Raw genomic sequence first — 17,702 nt, forward strand, 5'->3', positions numbered from 1 at the left:
GCCACTTACATGTCAGTGTCCATTAGTGCAGCTTACTAGTGCCTCCTCATCAGTGCCACCTAAACAGTGCCCTTCAGTGCCGCTCCATCAGTGCCCCTAAGTGCTGCCTCATCAATGCCTATCAGTGCAGCCTCATCAGCGTACATCAGTAAAGGAGAAAAATTACCCCATTTACAAAAATCACTGTGAGAAACTAAGAAAAACTTTTTTTTTTTTAACCACTTGCCGACCGCCCCATGCAGATTTACTGTGCCAGGGCAGCTCGGCTGCGCAGAATCACACAGATCTACATGATTATGTGCACTCAGTCTCCGGAGCGCACGCCCAATGATTTTGGCTGAAATAAGGTTATCAATTGGCTGTGTCCAATCACACACAGAGTTGTGTGTTTACAAACACACAGAACTCTGTGTGCATAGGAATAGCGATCTGGCAATTTCTTCTCCCTGAAAAGCAGGCAGATAGTAAAAGATAAAGCAGCACACATTATACAGTGTTTGGCACGAGATTGCCCGCCACCCTGTCACAGTACCACTATAAGTCGCTGATCATCGCCATTACAGTATAGTATCATAGCTGCGTAAATTGCAGTATACAGTATATACCATAGTTTGTAGATGCTATGTCTTTCATACAAACCAATTAATTTAAAACATATTGGATTTTTTTTTTTTTTTGCCAAAGAAATGTAGTACATTTTGACCTCAATTTTTGAAGAAATTAGATTTTGTTTTTTTACTGTATTTGTTTCAAAATAGAAATGAGAAAAAATTGTTTTTTTTTTCAAAATTTTTGGTCTTTTTTTTCGTGTAATAAAAAAAAAAAAAAAAAACATTGGTGCCAGTGGTGATCAAAAAAAAAGCTCTATTTGTGTGGGGGAAAAAAAAAAGATACAAATTGAATTTGTGTACAGTGTTGCATGACTAGGAAAAAAATGCCCTGGTCATAAAGGGGTAAAAACCTTCTGAAGGTCAAGTGGTAAAAAAATGTATAATATTTACATAAGGGTGTGTTTGTTTTAATCGACATAGATATCATAATAGACTATTATAATTAATCCTAGGTAGTTTCCTCTCCTTTGTTCCTTCACAAAGGTGACTTTAAAATAAAGACATATGACACACGTGTTGAAATTGTGTATTCTTTAGGAAAATGTATCCTTTACCATGCTCTTGCTTCTCAGCTTGACGTCTGGGATTCTGTATTAGCTCTCAATATCACACTTCACATCTCATTTTATGACTCATTTGTCATCCTCACATTTTATACTGATTCAGATTAACAAGTACAAGTGTTGTCCATCTGTGGTGCTAGAATTTTGCTCTGCTGAAGCCCTACTTTCTGGCAAGCCTACATTTCAAAAGCAAGCTTGATTTTAGAACATCCATCTCATTAGTAATGCAAAGAGATATTTTTGCCATACTAATGCATATAATTAACAACTCCAAAAATGTCTAATGATTAACCTTAGGAAATATTTTACTATTTTTACTTACTTTACTTAATAGAACCGCTAAAGGTTATTAATATAAATATATAAAGAAATGAAAACAGAGAAGATTTTCTAAAAATGTGTAAAACACTTAACTTTTTGAAAATAAATGTTTTTTTTAGCTTTATGTGTACATAAAATCAGATAATAAAAAAAAACGATATAAATTTTATGACTCAGAGCTATAGTTCACTTCAATTTATTAATCAATATTTATTTTAGTAGTAGCTAACTATTACTGCAGCTGCAACCTTAAACTAAATAGTACCCTTGGCATATAAAGCACATAAGCCTAAAAGAGGTTGTAAACCTCGAGAAAAAAAAACAAAAACAAAGAAAACCTATAAAACAAAGGCATAATGAGCTAGAATGCACCACATACTACCTCATTATGAAATACTTACCTTAGAATGAAGCCCTGCAGTGGCACCCACACACCGCTGAGACAGCTGACATCTTCCCTGGTGTTTTTTTCCGGCTTTGCAGGCTCCTTCACTGTGAATGGCCGGAGCCACGATGATGTCACCCCCGTGCAGTTTACGTCATGGGCTCTGAAGGTCTGGCACGGTTAGCCATGTCATCGGCTGCATGCACTCTGAATATCTCCTAAACTGTGTAAGTTTAGGATATATTCACATTAACTACAGGTAAGCCTTATTATAAGCTTATCTGTAGGTACATTTACAAAATAAGACATTCCTCTTTAAAGCTGAACTCCAGGTATGATCATTACTGTATACTAACATTGTTCTAGCTTGGACCAATGTCACTATGCATATCTCCTACCTGGTAGGGCAGTAGCTAAGCTAGACATTCTTTCACCCGGGTCAAAGAATACAATCAGGGACCCCCTCTGACAGTGTCAATGGGGCAGAGGTTTGTGTCAGTAGTTCAGTGGACAGTGTCAGTAGTTTTCAATTTTTATTATTTTATTACTTTGTACAAAACATGAAAAATCTATTGACAGAACACATTTTTTACTGAGAACCGGAAGTATGAGAGAAACTCCTTTCAGAAACTAAGAGAGGAAGCGGGGGTGGAGGGAGAAAGGCATAAGTGGGAGGAGGGAGAGAGAGAAGACGGAGGAGAGGGAGGAATAGAAGGGAAGGAGAGAGATGAAAAATTTGGAGAGAGATGAATAAAGGCCAGAGAAAAGATGGGGGGAAGTGATGGGGGTGAGAAAGGGGGTGTAAGAGAGAGTGAGATAGAGGAGGGGGAGATGGGGGCAAGAGGGGGGTTAGGGAGAGAGGAGGGTGAGAGAGAAAGAGGGGGGGTGAGAGAGAGAAGAAGGTGAAAGAAAGTGAGAGAGAAAGAGAGGGGGAGTAGGAGAGAGAAAAGGGGGGGGGGGAGAGGGGACTGAGAGAGAGAGAGAAGGGGGGTTAGAGAAAAGGGGGGGAAAGAAAGGGGTGTGAGTGAGAGGAGGTGAGAGAGCGAGAGAGGTGGTGAGAGAGAGAGAGAGAGAGGGGGGATTAGAGAGAGGGGGGAAGAGAGAGAGGGGGTCAGAGAGAGGGGGTTAGAGAGAGGAGAGGTGAGAGAGTGGGAGTGAGGGAGGTTAGAGAGAGGGGGTAAGAGAGGAGAGGGGGGTGAGAGAGAAAAAGTAGTAAAAGAGAGAAGAGGGAGAGGGGGTAAAAGAGAGAGAGAGGGTGAGAGTGAGGGTGCTCAGAGAGAGAGACAGAGGGGTGAGAGAGAGAGGGGAGAAAGAGAGGGATGAGAGAGAGGGGGTTAGGGGGGTCAGACAGAGAGGCCCTGCCTTATTCTCCGCTCATATTCCCCCCTGCCCCACTAGACAGTGCCTGAAGTTTGTGGCTACAGGTTGTGAGCAGACCCAAAAACAAAAAGCATTATGGGCGGCATCAATACAATTCTTCTGCTTGTCAGTAAGGCAGGAGAATCCAGGAGCTCCTAGTGTGTTCCTGGGGGCCACTGGGGAACCTGAAAATTGCTGTCGTATTTGGCATTACTATAGTGATAGCTGTTATTCTGGGGTTTGTGCCAAGTGGCTTCCCTTCTGCACACTGACTACAGAACTTCACTTGTTTAACACCTTTACTATTCCCAGAACTTCTCATGTTTTTTAATGAAAAGAAGTCATTCTCGGATTGGATAGGAAACAGATTGCGACATCACTACCCCTCCTCTCTAACCCACCCAATCAGAGAATGCCTTCTATATGTAGAAAAAAAAAAACGCATTCTATGAATGGTTGCAGTGTCGAATGAGCAAACTCCTATGATCAGTCTGCAGAGGGAAAGCCACTCGGCACAGGACCTAGAAGACCTCAGCTGACATTGTATTAGCACTGACTATAACAGTTACTAAGTTACATAGTTAGTGAGGTTGAAAAAAGACATCAGTCCATCCAGTTCAACCTATGATGTGTGTATGTGTGTTTGCTATTAACCGTACATTGTATACCCCTGTATGTTGTGGTCTTTAAGGTGCCCATCTAATAGTTTTTTGAAACTATCGATGCTCCCTGCTGATATAACTGTTTGCGGAAGAGAATTCCACATCCTTACTGCTCTTTCAGTGAAGAACCCCCTACGTATTTTAAGGTTAAACCGCCTTTCCTCTAGTTTTAGTGAGTGGCCACGTGTCTTATTGTATTCCCTTTCTCTGAATAGTTTGTTCCTTATGCTAGAGTCGCCAGTACAGTATTTGTACATTGATATCATATCCCCCCTCAATCGTCTCTTCTCCAGAGAGAATAAGTTCAGTGCTTGTAGTCTTTCCTCATAGCTGATGTCCTTCATTCCCCTAATTATTTTTTTGCCCTTCTCTGTACTCTCTCCAGTTCCAGCACATCCTTCCTGAGGACTGGTGCCCAGAACTGAACAGCATACTCCAGATGTGGCCGGACCAGAGTCTTGTAGAGTGGAAGAATAATCTCTTTATTTCTGGAGTGAATCCCCTTTTTTATACAACCCAGTATTCTGTTGGCTTTGCTTGCGGCGGCTTGGCATTGCATGCCACTGCCAAGCCTGTTGTCTACCAGTATCCTCAGGTCCTTTTTCATCCTATAAACAAAGCGTTCTGTATAGGTCACAGAAAAAAGGAAGGTTATTTTGTCAGCAATAACATAGCGGGCTCTAAGTAAGGTGAACATAGACATTTATTTTGAAAAAATAGGAGATGTGGTAATAACATCCGTGCAATAAAGATGTCGGTGGGTACAATCAGTGTTGGGACAAGAAACAAGACATACATAACATGTGACAAACAGTGAAAAAAGCCGGCCAGCAAATTAATGTTGCATCAAGAATCTAAATAATCATATAATCAATCAAATGTTGGTTGCAATAATGGTGATTCTTGAAGGGGCTCCTTGGGGGGCTGTGGGTCGCCAGTGGGGCTGATGGCCGTACTGCACAATTATATTGAGTGTTGGATCCAGTAAGGTCACTCTTTTTTGTGCTATTAGTCTTTTCTATGACTTTATGGGGAGAGGGTTGGGGGTATCTCAGTCAGAGAGGCAGCTTTGGGGGAGACAGTATATGTTTAATGTTGCTGCCATGTGGTAAAGCATCAATCGTTTGGCATATAGGATTCTTTGACGGGGACTAGGCAGAGATCTGACAATTGTCTTGATCACTGACGGTAAAATTACCATTTCTTCACCCCTATCTTGTGACAGAGTGTCGCTCTACGTATTAGCCTTGTAGCTAGTATTGTTGTGGGGGGGTAAGAGGTGTTCAAGGGGACTTGTGCAGAGCAAAAACCGATCGGGTATGTGCCTCCGATTCCCGCTGACCGCGTGTATGAAATGGCAGTTCAGTGCGGTAAGTGGTATCTCACTTGCTCAGATGGCCCTTCGGCCGTTTCTTCACCCCTGCTTTTAGGAGCACACAGTACCTCATAGATGGTCCGTAGAGCGATTACTCGTGTCCTGCCGCTGCCGGTCTCCGTGCGTGCTGCCTTCGGCTTCTGCTCTCCTGAGCGATCCGTCGCCTGTTAGGAGTGGTGAGGGGATGTGCCGCCGGGCTGTGACGTCGACGCGTTTCGCTTCCTGTTGCGTAGCTTCGTCTGGACGTGATTAAGTCAGTCAGCTGATCCCTTATATGTGATCTTCTCAGCTGTACTGTCTTGGGATTGCCTCTCTGACTGAGATACCCCCAACCCTCTCCCCATAAAGTCATAGAAAAGACTAATAGCACAAAAAAGAGTGACCTTACTGGATCCAACACTCAATATAATTGTGCAGTACGGCCATCAGCCCCACTGGCGACCCACAGCCCCCCAAGGAGCCCCTTCAAGAATCACCATTATTGCAACCAACATTTGATTGATTATATGATTATTTAGATTCTTGATGCAACATTAATTTGCCGGCCGGCTTTTTTCACTGTTTGTCACATGTTATGTATGTCTTGTTTCTTGTCCCAACACTGATTGTACCCACCGACATCTTTATTGCACGGATGTTATTACCACATCTCCTATTTTTTCAAAATAAATGTCTATGTTCACCTTACTTAGAGCCCGCTATGTTATTGCTGACAAAATAACCTTCCTTTTTTCTGTGACCTATACAGAACGCTTTGTTTATATGCTGTTTTAGGTTAAGCCAGCCAAATACACACAGACAACACGGACACGTACATAGACCACACTAACAACACTCCAAACAAACTACTTTATATCCTTTTTCATCCTAGACTCACCCAGAGGTCCCCCCCCAGTGAGTAGCTTGCTTTCTGGCTTCTGGCACCCAAGTGCATTACTTTACATTTTTCAACATTAAACCTCATCTGCTATGTAGTTTCCCACCCCATTATTTTGTTCAGGTCTGCTTGTAAGGTTTCCACATCCTGTATAGAAGATATTGGCATGCTTAGTTTAGTATCATCCGCAAATACTGAGATTGTACTAGATATCCCCTCCTCTAGATCATTTATGAATAAATTAAACAGGATTGGCAACCGGAACAGAATCCTGGGGGACCCCACTTTCCACACTCGCCCAATTCGAGTACTCCCCATTAATCACCACCCTTTGCACTCTCCTCTGGAGCCAGTTCTCTATCCAGGTACTCACCTTATGGTCCATACCTACCTTCCTTAGTTTGAACACTAAGCGTTTGTGGGGAACGGTGTCAAAGACCTTTGCAAATTCAAGATACACCACATCCACAGGCTTACCTTTATCTAGGTGGCAGCTCACTTCATCATAGAAGGTTAATAGATTGGTTTGGCAAGAACGATTTTTCATGAATCCATGCTGATTACTACTAATAATACCATTTCCATGACTAAAGTCTTGTATGTGGTCCCTTAACATCCCCTCCAAAATCTTGCAGACTACTGATGTTAGGCTGACCGGCCTATAGTTACCCGGGATATATCTCTGCCCTTTTTTAAATATTGGTACCACGTTGACTTTTTTCCAGTCAGCTGGCACCATACCCGTCTGTAAACTATCCTTAAAGATCAAGAATAATGGTCTGGCAATCACCTGGCTGAGCTCTTTAAGAACCCTCGGGTTCAAGCCATCCAGTCCTGGTGATTTATTTATGTTAAGTTTCTCTAGTTTAGTTCTAAGTCTATCTTCTGTTAGCCATGGCGGTACTTCCTGAGGTGTGTTATTTAGTTTGGCCTTACAAGCTGGGTTAGTGTAGCCCCCCAATTCTTTTGTGAAGACTGAAGAGAAGAAATTATTTAACACTACCGCCTTTTTCCTGTCCTCTGTGGCCAAATCTCCTTTGTCGTCTTTTATGGGGCCAATGTGTTCTGGCCTCCTTTTCTTACTGTTTATATACTTAAAGAATTTCTTGGGGTTCTTTTTACTCTCTTCCGCTATATGTCTCTCCTATTCTATTTTAGCCGCCTTGATTTCATCTTTACATTTCTTATTACACTCTTTGTAATGCTTGAATGCTGCCAATGACCCCTCAGCCTTGTATTTTTTGAAGGCCTTTTCTTTAGCATTAATATGCAATTTTATGTTGGAGTTTAGCCACCCAGGGTTTAGATTTGCTGTTTTAAATTTATTTCCCTTTGGAATGCACTGGCCAATCCCTTTGTTAAGTACGCTCTTGAAGCACTCCCATTTTTCCTCCATGTTCTTTGTTCCCAGGGTTCTATCCCATTTGATATTTTCTAGCAGAGAGCGCAGTTCTGGGAAATTGGCTCTTTTGAAATTCAGTGTTCTTATATTACCCTTATGTTTCCTATTACTATGATTAATACTGAAACTAATTGAACTATGGTCACTGTTTCCTAAGTTGCCCCTTATTTCTATATCTGTGAGCAGGTCTGTATCGTTGGTAATCAGTAGGTCAAGTACCGCATTGTTTCTTGTCGGTGCATTCACCATCTGACAAATGAGATTGTCCTGCAAAACATTTAGGAACTGCCAAGCCTTGGCTGAATGCGCGGTTCCTTCTGCGCAGTCTATATCTGGATAATTAAACTCCCCCATTATAATGACATTTCCCATCCTTGCTGCCAATCCTATCTGTAAAAGGAGGTCCGTCTCCCCCTCCTCCCTCTGGTTGGGGGGCCTATAGCATATGCCCAATATTGCCTTCCCCACAGTGCCTTCCCTTTGAAGTTCTACCAATAGGGATTCTACCTCGTCCATAGCTCCATTATTAATATCATGCCTCATATTTACCTGCACACTGTTCTTAATATACAGACATACCCCTCCCCCTTTTTTACCTTCTCTATCTCTGCGATAAAGGGAATACCCCTGAAGGGTCACCATCCAGTCATGAGAGCTGTAGAACCAAGCCTCTGTTATCCCCACAAAATCTAAGTCTTCCTCAAACCTCAGCAGCTCCAGCACTCCCATCTTGTTGGCCAGGCTTCTGGCATTGGTATACAAACCTCTTTATTTTGACCGGTTACATATATCCTCATTTGATGTTTTTAGGCTGCTCTTGTGATTTTTCCCCATACCCACCCTGGGTTTAGGAGCTCTGAACACTCTACCACTAATGTCCCCATTTGTGCCCTCTGAATCTTGCTTTCCACTGGCTAATTCTACATCTGTACCCTCCCCCCCATCACCTAGTTTAAAAGCCCCTCTAACTTTGTGGACATCTTCTCACGCAGTACGGCTGCACCCTCCCCATTTAGGTGCAATCCGTCCCTACCAAATAGCCGGTGGCCGACTGAGAAGTCGGCCCAGTTCTCCAGGAATCTGAAACCCTCCTTACTACACCAGCTCCTCAGCCGCTTGTTAACTTCCCTAATCTCCCGCTGCCTCTCTGGTGTGGCTCGAGGTACAGGTAGTATTCCTGAAAATACTACCTTGGAGGTCCTACTCCTCAACTTAGCTCCAAAGTCCCTGAAATCGTTTAGGACTCTCCATCTTCCTCTGCCTATGTCATTGGTACCCACGTGTACCATGACAGCTGGGTCTTCCCCAGCCCCACCCAGTAATCTGTCCACCCGATCTGCGATGTGCCGAACCAGTGAATGTCAGCTTTTACAGAGGATCCTCAGGTATGAGATGTGCATACTCACATTGGTTCAAGCTGTACCAACATGTATGTATTCAATAAATATCATACCTGCATTTCAGCTTTAAGGAAGAACTCCAGGCAGACAGCAAAAAAAAATTTCAAGTTAGGCTTATTGGTAACTTGTTTTCTAGTAGTGCTTCGGGACAGCGCATGAGAGAACATAGCTCCTCCTCCTCACACAGGAAATGCACAAGAGTACCTTTGGCCCATCTGAAAAGCATAAAAACAGCAGCATAAACAATATCAGAGTGGGCAATTGTTGCTGTCTTGAAAGACTACTAGAAAACAAGTTACCGGTAAGCCTAACTTGAATTTTCTCAAATTGTCTTTCAGGACAGCACATGAGAGGATAAACAAGAACTCCATCCCTTAGGGTGGGACCACAGCTTGCAGAACCTTCCTACCGAAGGCCTGCTCCCCAGCTGATAATAAATCCAGTCTATAATTGCATGCAAAAGTGGACATGTTTGACCATGTCGCTGCTCTTCAAATTTGTTCGGGGATGGCACTCAGAACTTCAGGATTCAGAATTCTACAGTTAATTACAAATACCGTAAAGCAATTCTTCTTACATAAAGAATGAACATTTTTTTTTCATTCTCCCCAGACAGGTTAGGATAAAATGTTGGCAAAACAATGTCTTGGGAACAGTGATAAACCAACGTTAACTTTGGGAGAAAGCCTGTTTTCAGAACACTCTTGTCTGGATAAATCATTAGAAAAGGTTCTTTGGCTGACAACACATGTAGATCACTAATTCTGCATGTGGAAGTGACTGCAAATAGTAGAACTGTCTTCAGCGTGACAAACTTCAAGGTTGCAAAATCCAGAAGTTCAAAAGGAGACTTGGTTAGGGCTTGTAGAATTACTGTGATGTCCTATTTAGGAAAAGCTTTAGCTTTAACTGATCTGGAGCAGGATAATGCCCTGAAGAAGTTAATAATTAAGGGTTCCAAAGAAATAGAGTGTTCCAAAATGACCTGCGACCTGGGCTTTTAGTGTGCTGACTGCAAATTTCTTGTCTGCTGCCTGTTGAAGAAACTCCAGTATTGAGGTGAGATCTTCCAAGGGCTTTGGATTGGAGAGACACCAGGAATTGTGCAACATCCAAACTTTGCAGTATATAGCTCTCAACCTCTTTAAGGCTTGACAGCTTGACAGTAGAATGTCTACTAAGATGTTGAGAGGAAATTTTGGGAGAAACATTTTACTCTAGCAGTTTCTTTTCAGAAACCATGCCGTAAAGCATAAACTTTCCACCTGCGGATGACATGGAGGTCCCTGTAACAGCAGATCCTTCTTGGGAGGAAGCGTCTGATACAGATTGACTGCTAACTGGAGGAGAGTTGAAAACTATGGCATTTTCGACCAAAGCAACGAATATGAATGTCACTTTCTCTGCTTGAATTTTCTTCAGGCCCTACGGGATTAGTTGAAAGGGGGGAAGGCATAACACAACCGGAACCCCACTTTTTTTAGCAAGAGCATCTATCCCTATTGCTTCGTCTTCTCTGTTCAGGGAGAAAAATTTACAATTTTTTGCATTCTGATGGTTCGCAAACAAATCTATTTGCGGCTGACCCTATTCCTGAACTAAGTCGCAAAATACTTCCTGATTTAAGCACCATTTGCCCTCCTTCACTTGGTGCCTGCTCAGGAAATTGGCTACTAGGTTCAGCAAGCCCTTGAGATGGACTGCTGACAAGGATGCCAAATTGATTTCTGCTCAACTCAAAATTTCCTCTGCAAGATTTTGAAGGCTCCTGCTTCTTGATCTGCCTTGCATGTTTATAAAGGCTACAGCTGTGGCATTGCCTGTACATACCTGAACATTATGGAGCAGGAGCTTCTGAGAGAAAGCTAACAGTGCTAAAACAATCGCTTTTAGTTTCCTCCAGTTTGAGAAAGTTGTCGATGTACCCTTGACCACTGCCCCTGCGTCAGATGACTTTCAAAGTTCGCTCCCCAGCCCCAGGAGCTGGCATCTGTGGTGAGGATCTTTCCTACTGGAAAGGACCAGGCCAGACCCCTTGAAAGAACTTCTTGTTTCTTCCACTACCAGAGGGATCGTTTTACTCTGGTGGTAACACTCTCCTTGGTGTCCAGTGAGGACAAGTTCACATTCCACATTCTCAGGATGAATCATTGTAGGGGCATGAAATGTATTCTTGCCCACTGGAATGCTGGGATGGAGGCTGTTAATAAGCTGAGAGCTGACTTCAGAAATCTGATTGACACCTTCTGATTGCCCTAAAGCAGAATCAGTGCTGCCCAAAATTTTTGCGTTTTCTCTTCTGGCAAGAAAATCTTCTGCTCCGGAGAACAAATGCAAAACCACAGAAACAGAACTTTCCTATATGGGGTCAGGTTGGATTTTTGTACATCTATGATTCAACCCAAGCTCTCCAGATGGTTGCAGGGCACCTGTAAGTCCTACCTCAACTGGTCTGAATAAAAGTATCTTGAACTGCAGATGCTGAACCTGGTGTCCTGATCTTAGGGTCCATCTCAAAAACCTTTGGAAAAGCTCTCTGTTTGGGATGTGGAGATAGACATCCCTTAGATTGAACAAAGTAACAGTCTGGTAAACAGCAGATTCCTGAGCGAAAAGATTGATTCCATCTAGAACATTCTGTATAGTACCGCATTGTTCAAGGGCTTCAGGTTGAGGATTAAGTGGAATTTTACTGTAGCTTTTCCCACTAGAAATATATGGGAATAAACCCCATCTGTTCTTGTCCTGAAGGGACTGGTACAACCACTCTTTGAAGTATCAGATCCAGAACCAGGTTCTTGATAGCAAGAGCTTTTACTGGGTTTCTCGGAATATCCGTGACAAGGTACCTTCTTGGCGGAACTTCTTAAAACTCTATCTCGTGCCCCTTGCAGGATTCCGATTGTACAGGCTTGTCATTTTATTCCCACTGTGGAAGGAACGCCTGTAGTCTTCCTCCCACTGGAAATAGCAAGTAATTGTGACTTCTTGGGCTGTGCAGGAGTACAGAAAAGGACTCCACCTTTTTCTCTTACTTTCTGCAACCCCCAGACTTTTTTCTTCCCCTGTGACTTGTCACTTTGTTGCAGATTTCTCTGGGGATGAAAAAAAACGCTTTGGCGTTTATTTTTTCTTCCATACAGGAAAATACTTTCCTTTCTGCTGTGCTGTCCAAGATTGATTGAAGTCTGGGCCAAATAGGAGATCCCCTGAGAATGGGATTCCGCAAGACCTAACTTTTGAAGCTGAGTCCCCCTACCAGGTTTTTAGCCATAAGGCCCTCCTCCCAGAATTAGATAAGGCAGATGACCGCGCTGTCATGCGTATGGATTCTGCAGATGCATCCGCTATATATCCCACTGCTCTTGAAATTGTACGAAAATAATCTACTGTAGTATCTCTTCCTTCGGGTCCCTGCGCTAATATGCGCTTTTAACTGATCTAACCGATATTACATAGTTACATAGTAGTTGAGGTTGAATAAAGACAATAGTCCGTCCAGTTCAAACTGTGTAGGTGTGTGTGGCCGTAATCATCTCTCATACCCCTGAATGTTCTGATCATCGAGATGTACGTCCAAGAGTTTTTTGAAAGCAACCATACTTCCCGCAGAAACCACCTCTTGTGGTAGAGAATTTTACAATCCTGTAGCCCTAACAGTAAAGAACCCCCTGCGTTGCCTGAGGTTAAAACGCTTCTCCTCTAATCGCATTGTATGCCCTCGAGTCCTCATGCAATCCTTTCGACTGAATAGTTCTAGATACCTTGCCAAGCATGTGACTGCCATAGCCGGCTTCAAATTCTCCATTGTGCAATGCTATGCTCTCTTCAACAATAAATCCATCCTTTTATCCATTGCCTTCTTTAGACTCCCCATGTCCTCAAAAGCTAAATCTGTGGTTTTTGAGATTTGGGGAAAAGCAGCATCAAACTTAGGCACTTTGCTCCAAACTAGTAAGGTATCTTCCTCAAACAGGAACCGTCTCTACTGTGATCTTGAAAAAAAAAAAATCAGTTCTCCTTCTAGCTCCTGCTATTCCTTCTTTACCGTGGCTGAGATAGCTGAATGAAGAGGAAAACATCTAACCTTTTGCTTGCTAAGCCCCAGGTACATTTTATTATGAAGAGAAGGATCCTTTTCCTTCTCCTTAATGCAGAAGGTAGCATGATTCGCTTTGAGAAGACTGTTTACTTCTTAGAGCAACAATTTATTTTTAGATACTGAGGCAGCCTCAACCTCTTCACCATCATCTTCTGAATCCCCTTTAGACCATGGTGGAGAGGAAGCAACCTGTGCCAATGGTATCCCTGACTCTGCATTTAAGGAAGCTGAAGACTGTGGTGTGGCTGTGGGTTCAGAAGCACTCTGGGAGAAAGACCCCAAAATATCTCTAAACGACTACTTGCTAAGCCCCAGGTACATTTTATTATGAAGAGAAGGATCCTTTTCCTTCTCCTTAATGCATAAGGTGGCATGATTCGCTTTGAGAAGACTGTTTACTTCTTAGAGCAACAATTTATTTTTAGATACCGAGGCAGCCTCAACCTCTTCACCATCATCTTCTGAATCCCCTTTAGACCATGGTGGAGAGGAAGCAACCTGTGCCAATGGTATCCCTGACTCTGCATTTAAGGAAGCTGAAGACTGTGGTGTGGCTGTGGGTTCAGAAGCACTCTGGGAGAAAGACCCCAAAATATCTCTAAACGACTGCAAAGTCATACTCTATTCAGCCTTCAAAGCAGCCAAAAATTCACTGGATGCTAAAGCTACCTCTTCTCTCTAATGCAGAAACACATTCCTTGCATAAAGGCTTTTTCCATGACTCTGACAATTTATTTTTGCATGAAGTACATCTCCTTTTGCTACTAGATTCAGTTTCACTGGTCTTAGCCTAAGACAAAAACACAATAGAAAACAACAGCTTCAACCACTGACTAACACTAAAAACACACCACAGAATACGCACACAGTGCAGCGAACTCGCAGAACTGTAAACCACATCACCAGTGCACTGACCATCACAAAACAGTAACCAATGAACAGACAGGCCCTCAGTCACCAGGGGGATGTGACACAGAAAAAAGCAGCACAACATCATTGCCCACAGGAAGACTTCTCCTACCTGGGCTTCTTTGCCGATGCCTCTGTCTGCCCCGGGACTGCATTAGTTCTTGCCTCCTTCATTGCAGAGCCTGCAGCATTCAGCGTGGCTGTGTCTGCTGGTTTCTGGGAGGGGCTGGAATGCCACTGTGCCAGCCTGGCACCGGAAATTGGCACTGACTGGGTCCTGTCCCCTCCCCTTGCATCCAAGCAGCCAGAAATGATGCTGCACGCCTGTCTGGAATCTCCACCCCCATTTAGAAATGACCTCATGGGCATGCCCAGACACTACTGGAGCCAAAAAATATGGCCACCACCATCAAGAGACACTAAGGCTGCAGCGTGCCAGTGCTAATGGCTCTTCCTGAGCATTAAAGAGAGAGAGAGGAGCCAGGAAATAGCCCCCCAACCTGGGATACTGCCTGGAGAACCCCTGCTGCAAAGAAAGAAAAGGTAAAATAGAGACCTCTCTCAGGCAGCACCTGGGAGAATGTAATCCCCACAGTTCCTTTGTATTCCTACCTGGCTGGAGAAAACACAATAACTGAGGAGAGGCCTCCAATTTAAATTCTGAAGTAGACATGTATTTTCTGCATGTGCTGTCCTGAAAGACGTTTTGAGAAAAAAGATGAAATACATATATGGGAACTAATTTATCTGCCAAAGGATTTTTATGTCTACGTCCTGCGAATTACACAGCCTTCTCACACAGCCCAGCCACATGGATGACACTTTCTCAATTAAGGCATACAGTGATGTCACTCCATATCCAGACTGTGAGTGGAAATTGAATTATCAGTGGCAGACTGATGAGGTAATCCCTCTGCTCATTCTTCTACAGTCTGCATGTAGCACTTCAGATTGACTGCACCCTCCTCTACCCAAATGAATGCTCTACGGAGGACTGCGAGGACTTATATGAAAGCAAACTTAAGTAATTACAGTAGTAAAATTTCCAAAAACAGAACGTTTATTAATTATTTATTTATATATATTTATTAATACATACACAGTTGCATGTATCTAATCTTTGTTTTTATATCTGCTTGGAGTTTACTATTAGTTTGTGTACAGGTCAAAAATATGTTAACCGTTGTTGATTGATGCAATTTTTGCACTGTACTGGTATCAATTAGATCATTAAATTATTGAAGCTATTAAAATCATAGGGAATGTGCTCAGGCCACTGTACATTTTGGTATTACATTGGAACTTCAATAGAATTTGGCCTATTGTAGTATTATAGCATTTCTGGCAAAAATGCCAGAGTTTCCAGATTGCTAGTCTTCGCAGTTTGGCAAGCAATTTCAACTTCTGCTAAGCCCCCCACCTGCCATGTCTGAAAGGGTGCATTGAGCTGCCATTCCATATTCATGCTTTGTGTTGTCTATCTCTGGTGAGAACATTGCATGCAGCATTTTGACCCCGCTGTGCCATTGGGAGCATTAATAGTGTTTGTAAAGAGATTACTATTTTGTTTTTTTTAGAGAAACCCCTCCGATTCCCCATATGACAGTTCCAACACAATAAGAATTTGCCATCCTTGTAATGTTTATAAAACAGTTTTTTTTAAATCATCTGATTTAAGAAAGATTGTATTATCCCACTTTGTGCAGGAGATTTCACATTTTGCAATAGTACATGCAGCCACTACCCTGATACTATATTGCGCCTATGGTTTATAAGACAAATAAGACCTTACCTGTGTACAGAAATAAATCAACCCCCGTGGAGCAAAACCATTTATGTTTTGCAATATCATTGCCATTGGGTGAATAATCTACTGAAGTTGTAAAAGTCAGAAGGAAGAATGTGCTCAGACCTCAGTATTGTGTTATTTTACCGTTCTAGTAAATGTTAGGTTATGTGCATTTTTGTAGGCAACGCCAAGGTTTGCCTGTCATTACCAAGTTCTACAAAGATGCTGCAATAATTAGCTTAGTGAATATACTGTAAAAAAAAAACTGTCCATATTCCTATCGAAATCAGAACAATCAATAACTGGCCAAAATAGATCCTCTACAGCCTTCCCCTTTAGGATCCTTGAATCTGCCACACCACCAGCAGAAATTGGGTAGCATATAGACAGTACTGAAGATGTGCAACCAAGGCAGCATTAATAATGATGCATAATTAATCTCTTTGACTCTTTTAATCACAGACCATGCCAAGTACCAATATTAAAGCATGTGTTCATTAACCTATTGTGCATTACGTCTAGCAGGTTGTGATCTAATCATCCCACTTGATTGCCCTGATTAAAAAGTACACAGACCAAGGATAGAACATATAAGTCATACAATTTCTTTATAGTCTAAAATGTCTGTCTGGAATCCATCTTGAAGGAAGATTATATCATCCTGTAAGTTAAAACATTCTATCTGTGTAAGATATCAACCTTTTGAAAGCCTCCAACAATTTCTATGTGGCAAGTTACAGATCATGCTGCCTTTCTGGAAATGTTCAAATTGCATAATCTCCCAAAATGCACCACTTGAAAAATTGACAGGTGTGCTAATGTTCAGTGACAGGGATAAGTCACGCAGTAATTGAGAAGGGAAAAGGGGGAGCAATGGCCTCATAGCACTTACGGACAACATAAAATCTACTTGAAGTTTGTAGTTAAAATACAGTACATACACAGTATAATTTTTGGGTGGAATGGTGAGCATGAATATAAAATTTCAAAGAGTATGGGCTTTCTACAAAGATTGTGTTGTCTTACAACCTATCAAGTTTGATCCTAACAGGTTTATTATGAGCTTCTGTATCTCTCGATAGGCTAGCATCCATTTGCCCCTTTATATCATTCAGTAATAAAATCCAGGTCATCTTTCTGAAATGTAGAAGAATATCCACATTTGATTAGATGCATTTGTCAAAAATTCAAACTTCTTTCACACCATGTGAAAAGAATACAAATGCAAATTTGTAGATCTCACTAGTCTTGAAGGAAATCAAATCAAATCTGCCCTCATTGTAACAGCTGACAATTTATTGATTAGTTTGTACCTACCCATGTAAAGGACACCCTCTTTTGTCTTTCCTGCTGCTTCCGCCACACCCTGCTTGGTTTTTTCAGCAGCTGCCACGACTCCTTCTTTAGCTTTAGAAAAACCTTTCATGAAGACATCCATGACTAACAACAGTGTTTCAGAAGTGCTGTAAAACATAAGCCATTCATATGAAATCATCAGCATTTCTATCTTTAGTAGTACAAACAAACAGCATTATCTACAGTATAGTAAAAATCTAAATCCATCCATAAGGTTAATTCCAGCCTAATAATTTCCTGATATTTTACACCCCCACCTAAAGACCTATCAAAAGCACTTCTTACACACACTGCCCTATTATTCTCCACCCACTGTAGCACAACATGTCATCAAATTATAAAAATATAATTACAGTGAATTTACACCAACATTGTCTTTTTGCAGCTAAGCTATATAATGGTACACTTATGCCTATTTTCTCTTTATTGTATGGTCTTATTTTTTGAGCAACAGGGCTCAATAACACCAAACAGATATAATTAAAAGTTCTATTATACACACACACACACACACACACACATGTGTATATATATATATATATATATATATATATATATATATATGTGAATACAGAGATAGATAGATAGATA

General features: G+C 41.9%; 1 protein-coding gene across 1 annotated transcript in view; it reads right to left on the bottom strand.

Annotated features, from left to right (window-relative positions):
- Positions 1 to 17,342, bottom strand: part of SNCA (synuclein alpha) — a 145,080-nt gene extending 127,738 nt beyond the window's left edge. Inside the window, exon 1 of the mRNA XM_082243527.1 lies at positions 17,073 to 17,342. Coding sequence (XP_082099653.1) covers positions 17,073 to 17,256 — 184 coding nt within the window. The 5' untranslated portion in view covers positions 17,257 to 17,342. The remainder of the gene's footprint in view (positions 1 to 17,072) is intronic.
- Positions 17,343 to 17,702: the final 360 nt, after the last annotated feature.

Source organism: Pelophylax lessonae (genome assembly GCF_965119305.1).
Source record: "Pelophylax lessonae genome assembly, chromosome: 1".
In the NCBI taxonomy this organism is placed as follows: domain Eukaryota; kingdom Metazoa; phylum Chordata; class Amphibia; order Anura; family Ranidae; genus Pelophylax; species Pelophylax lessonae.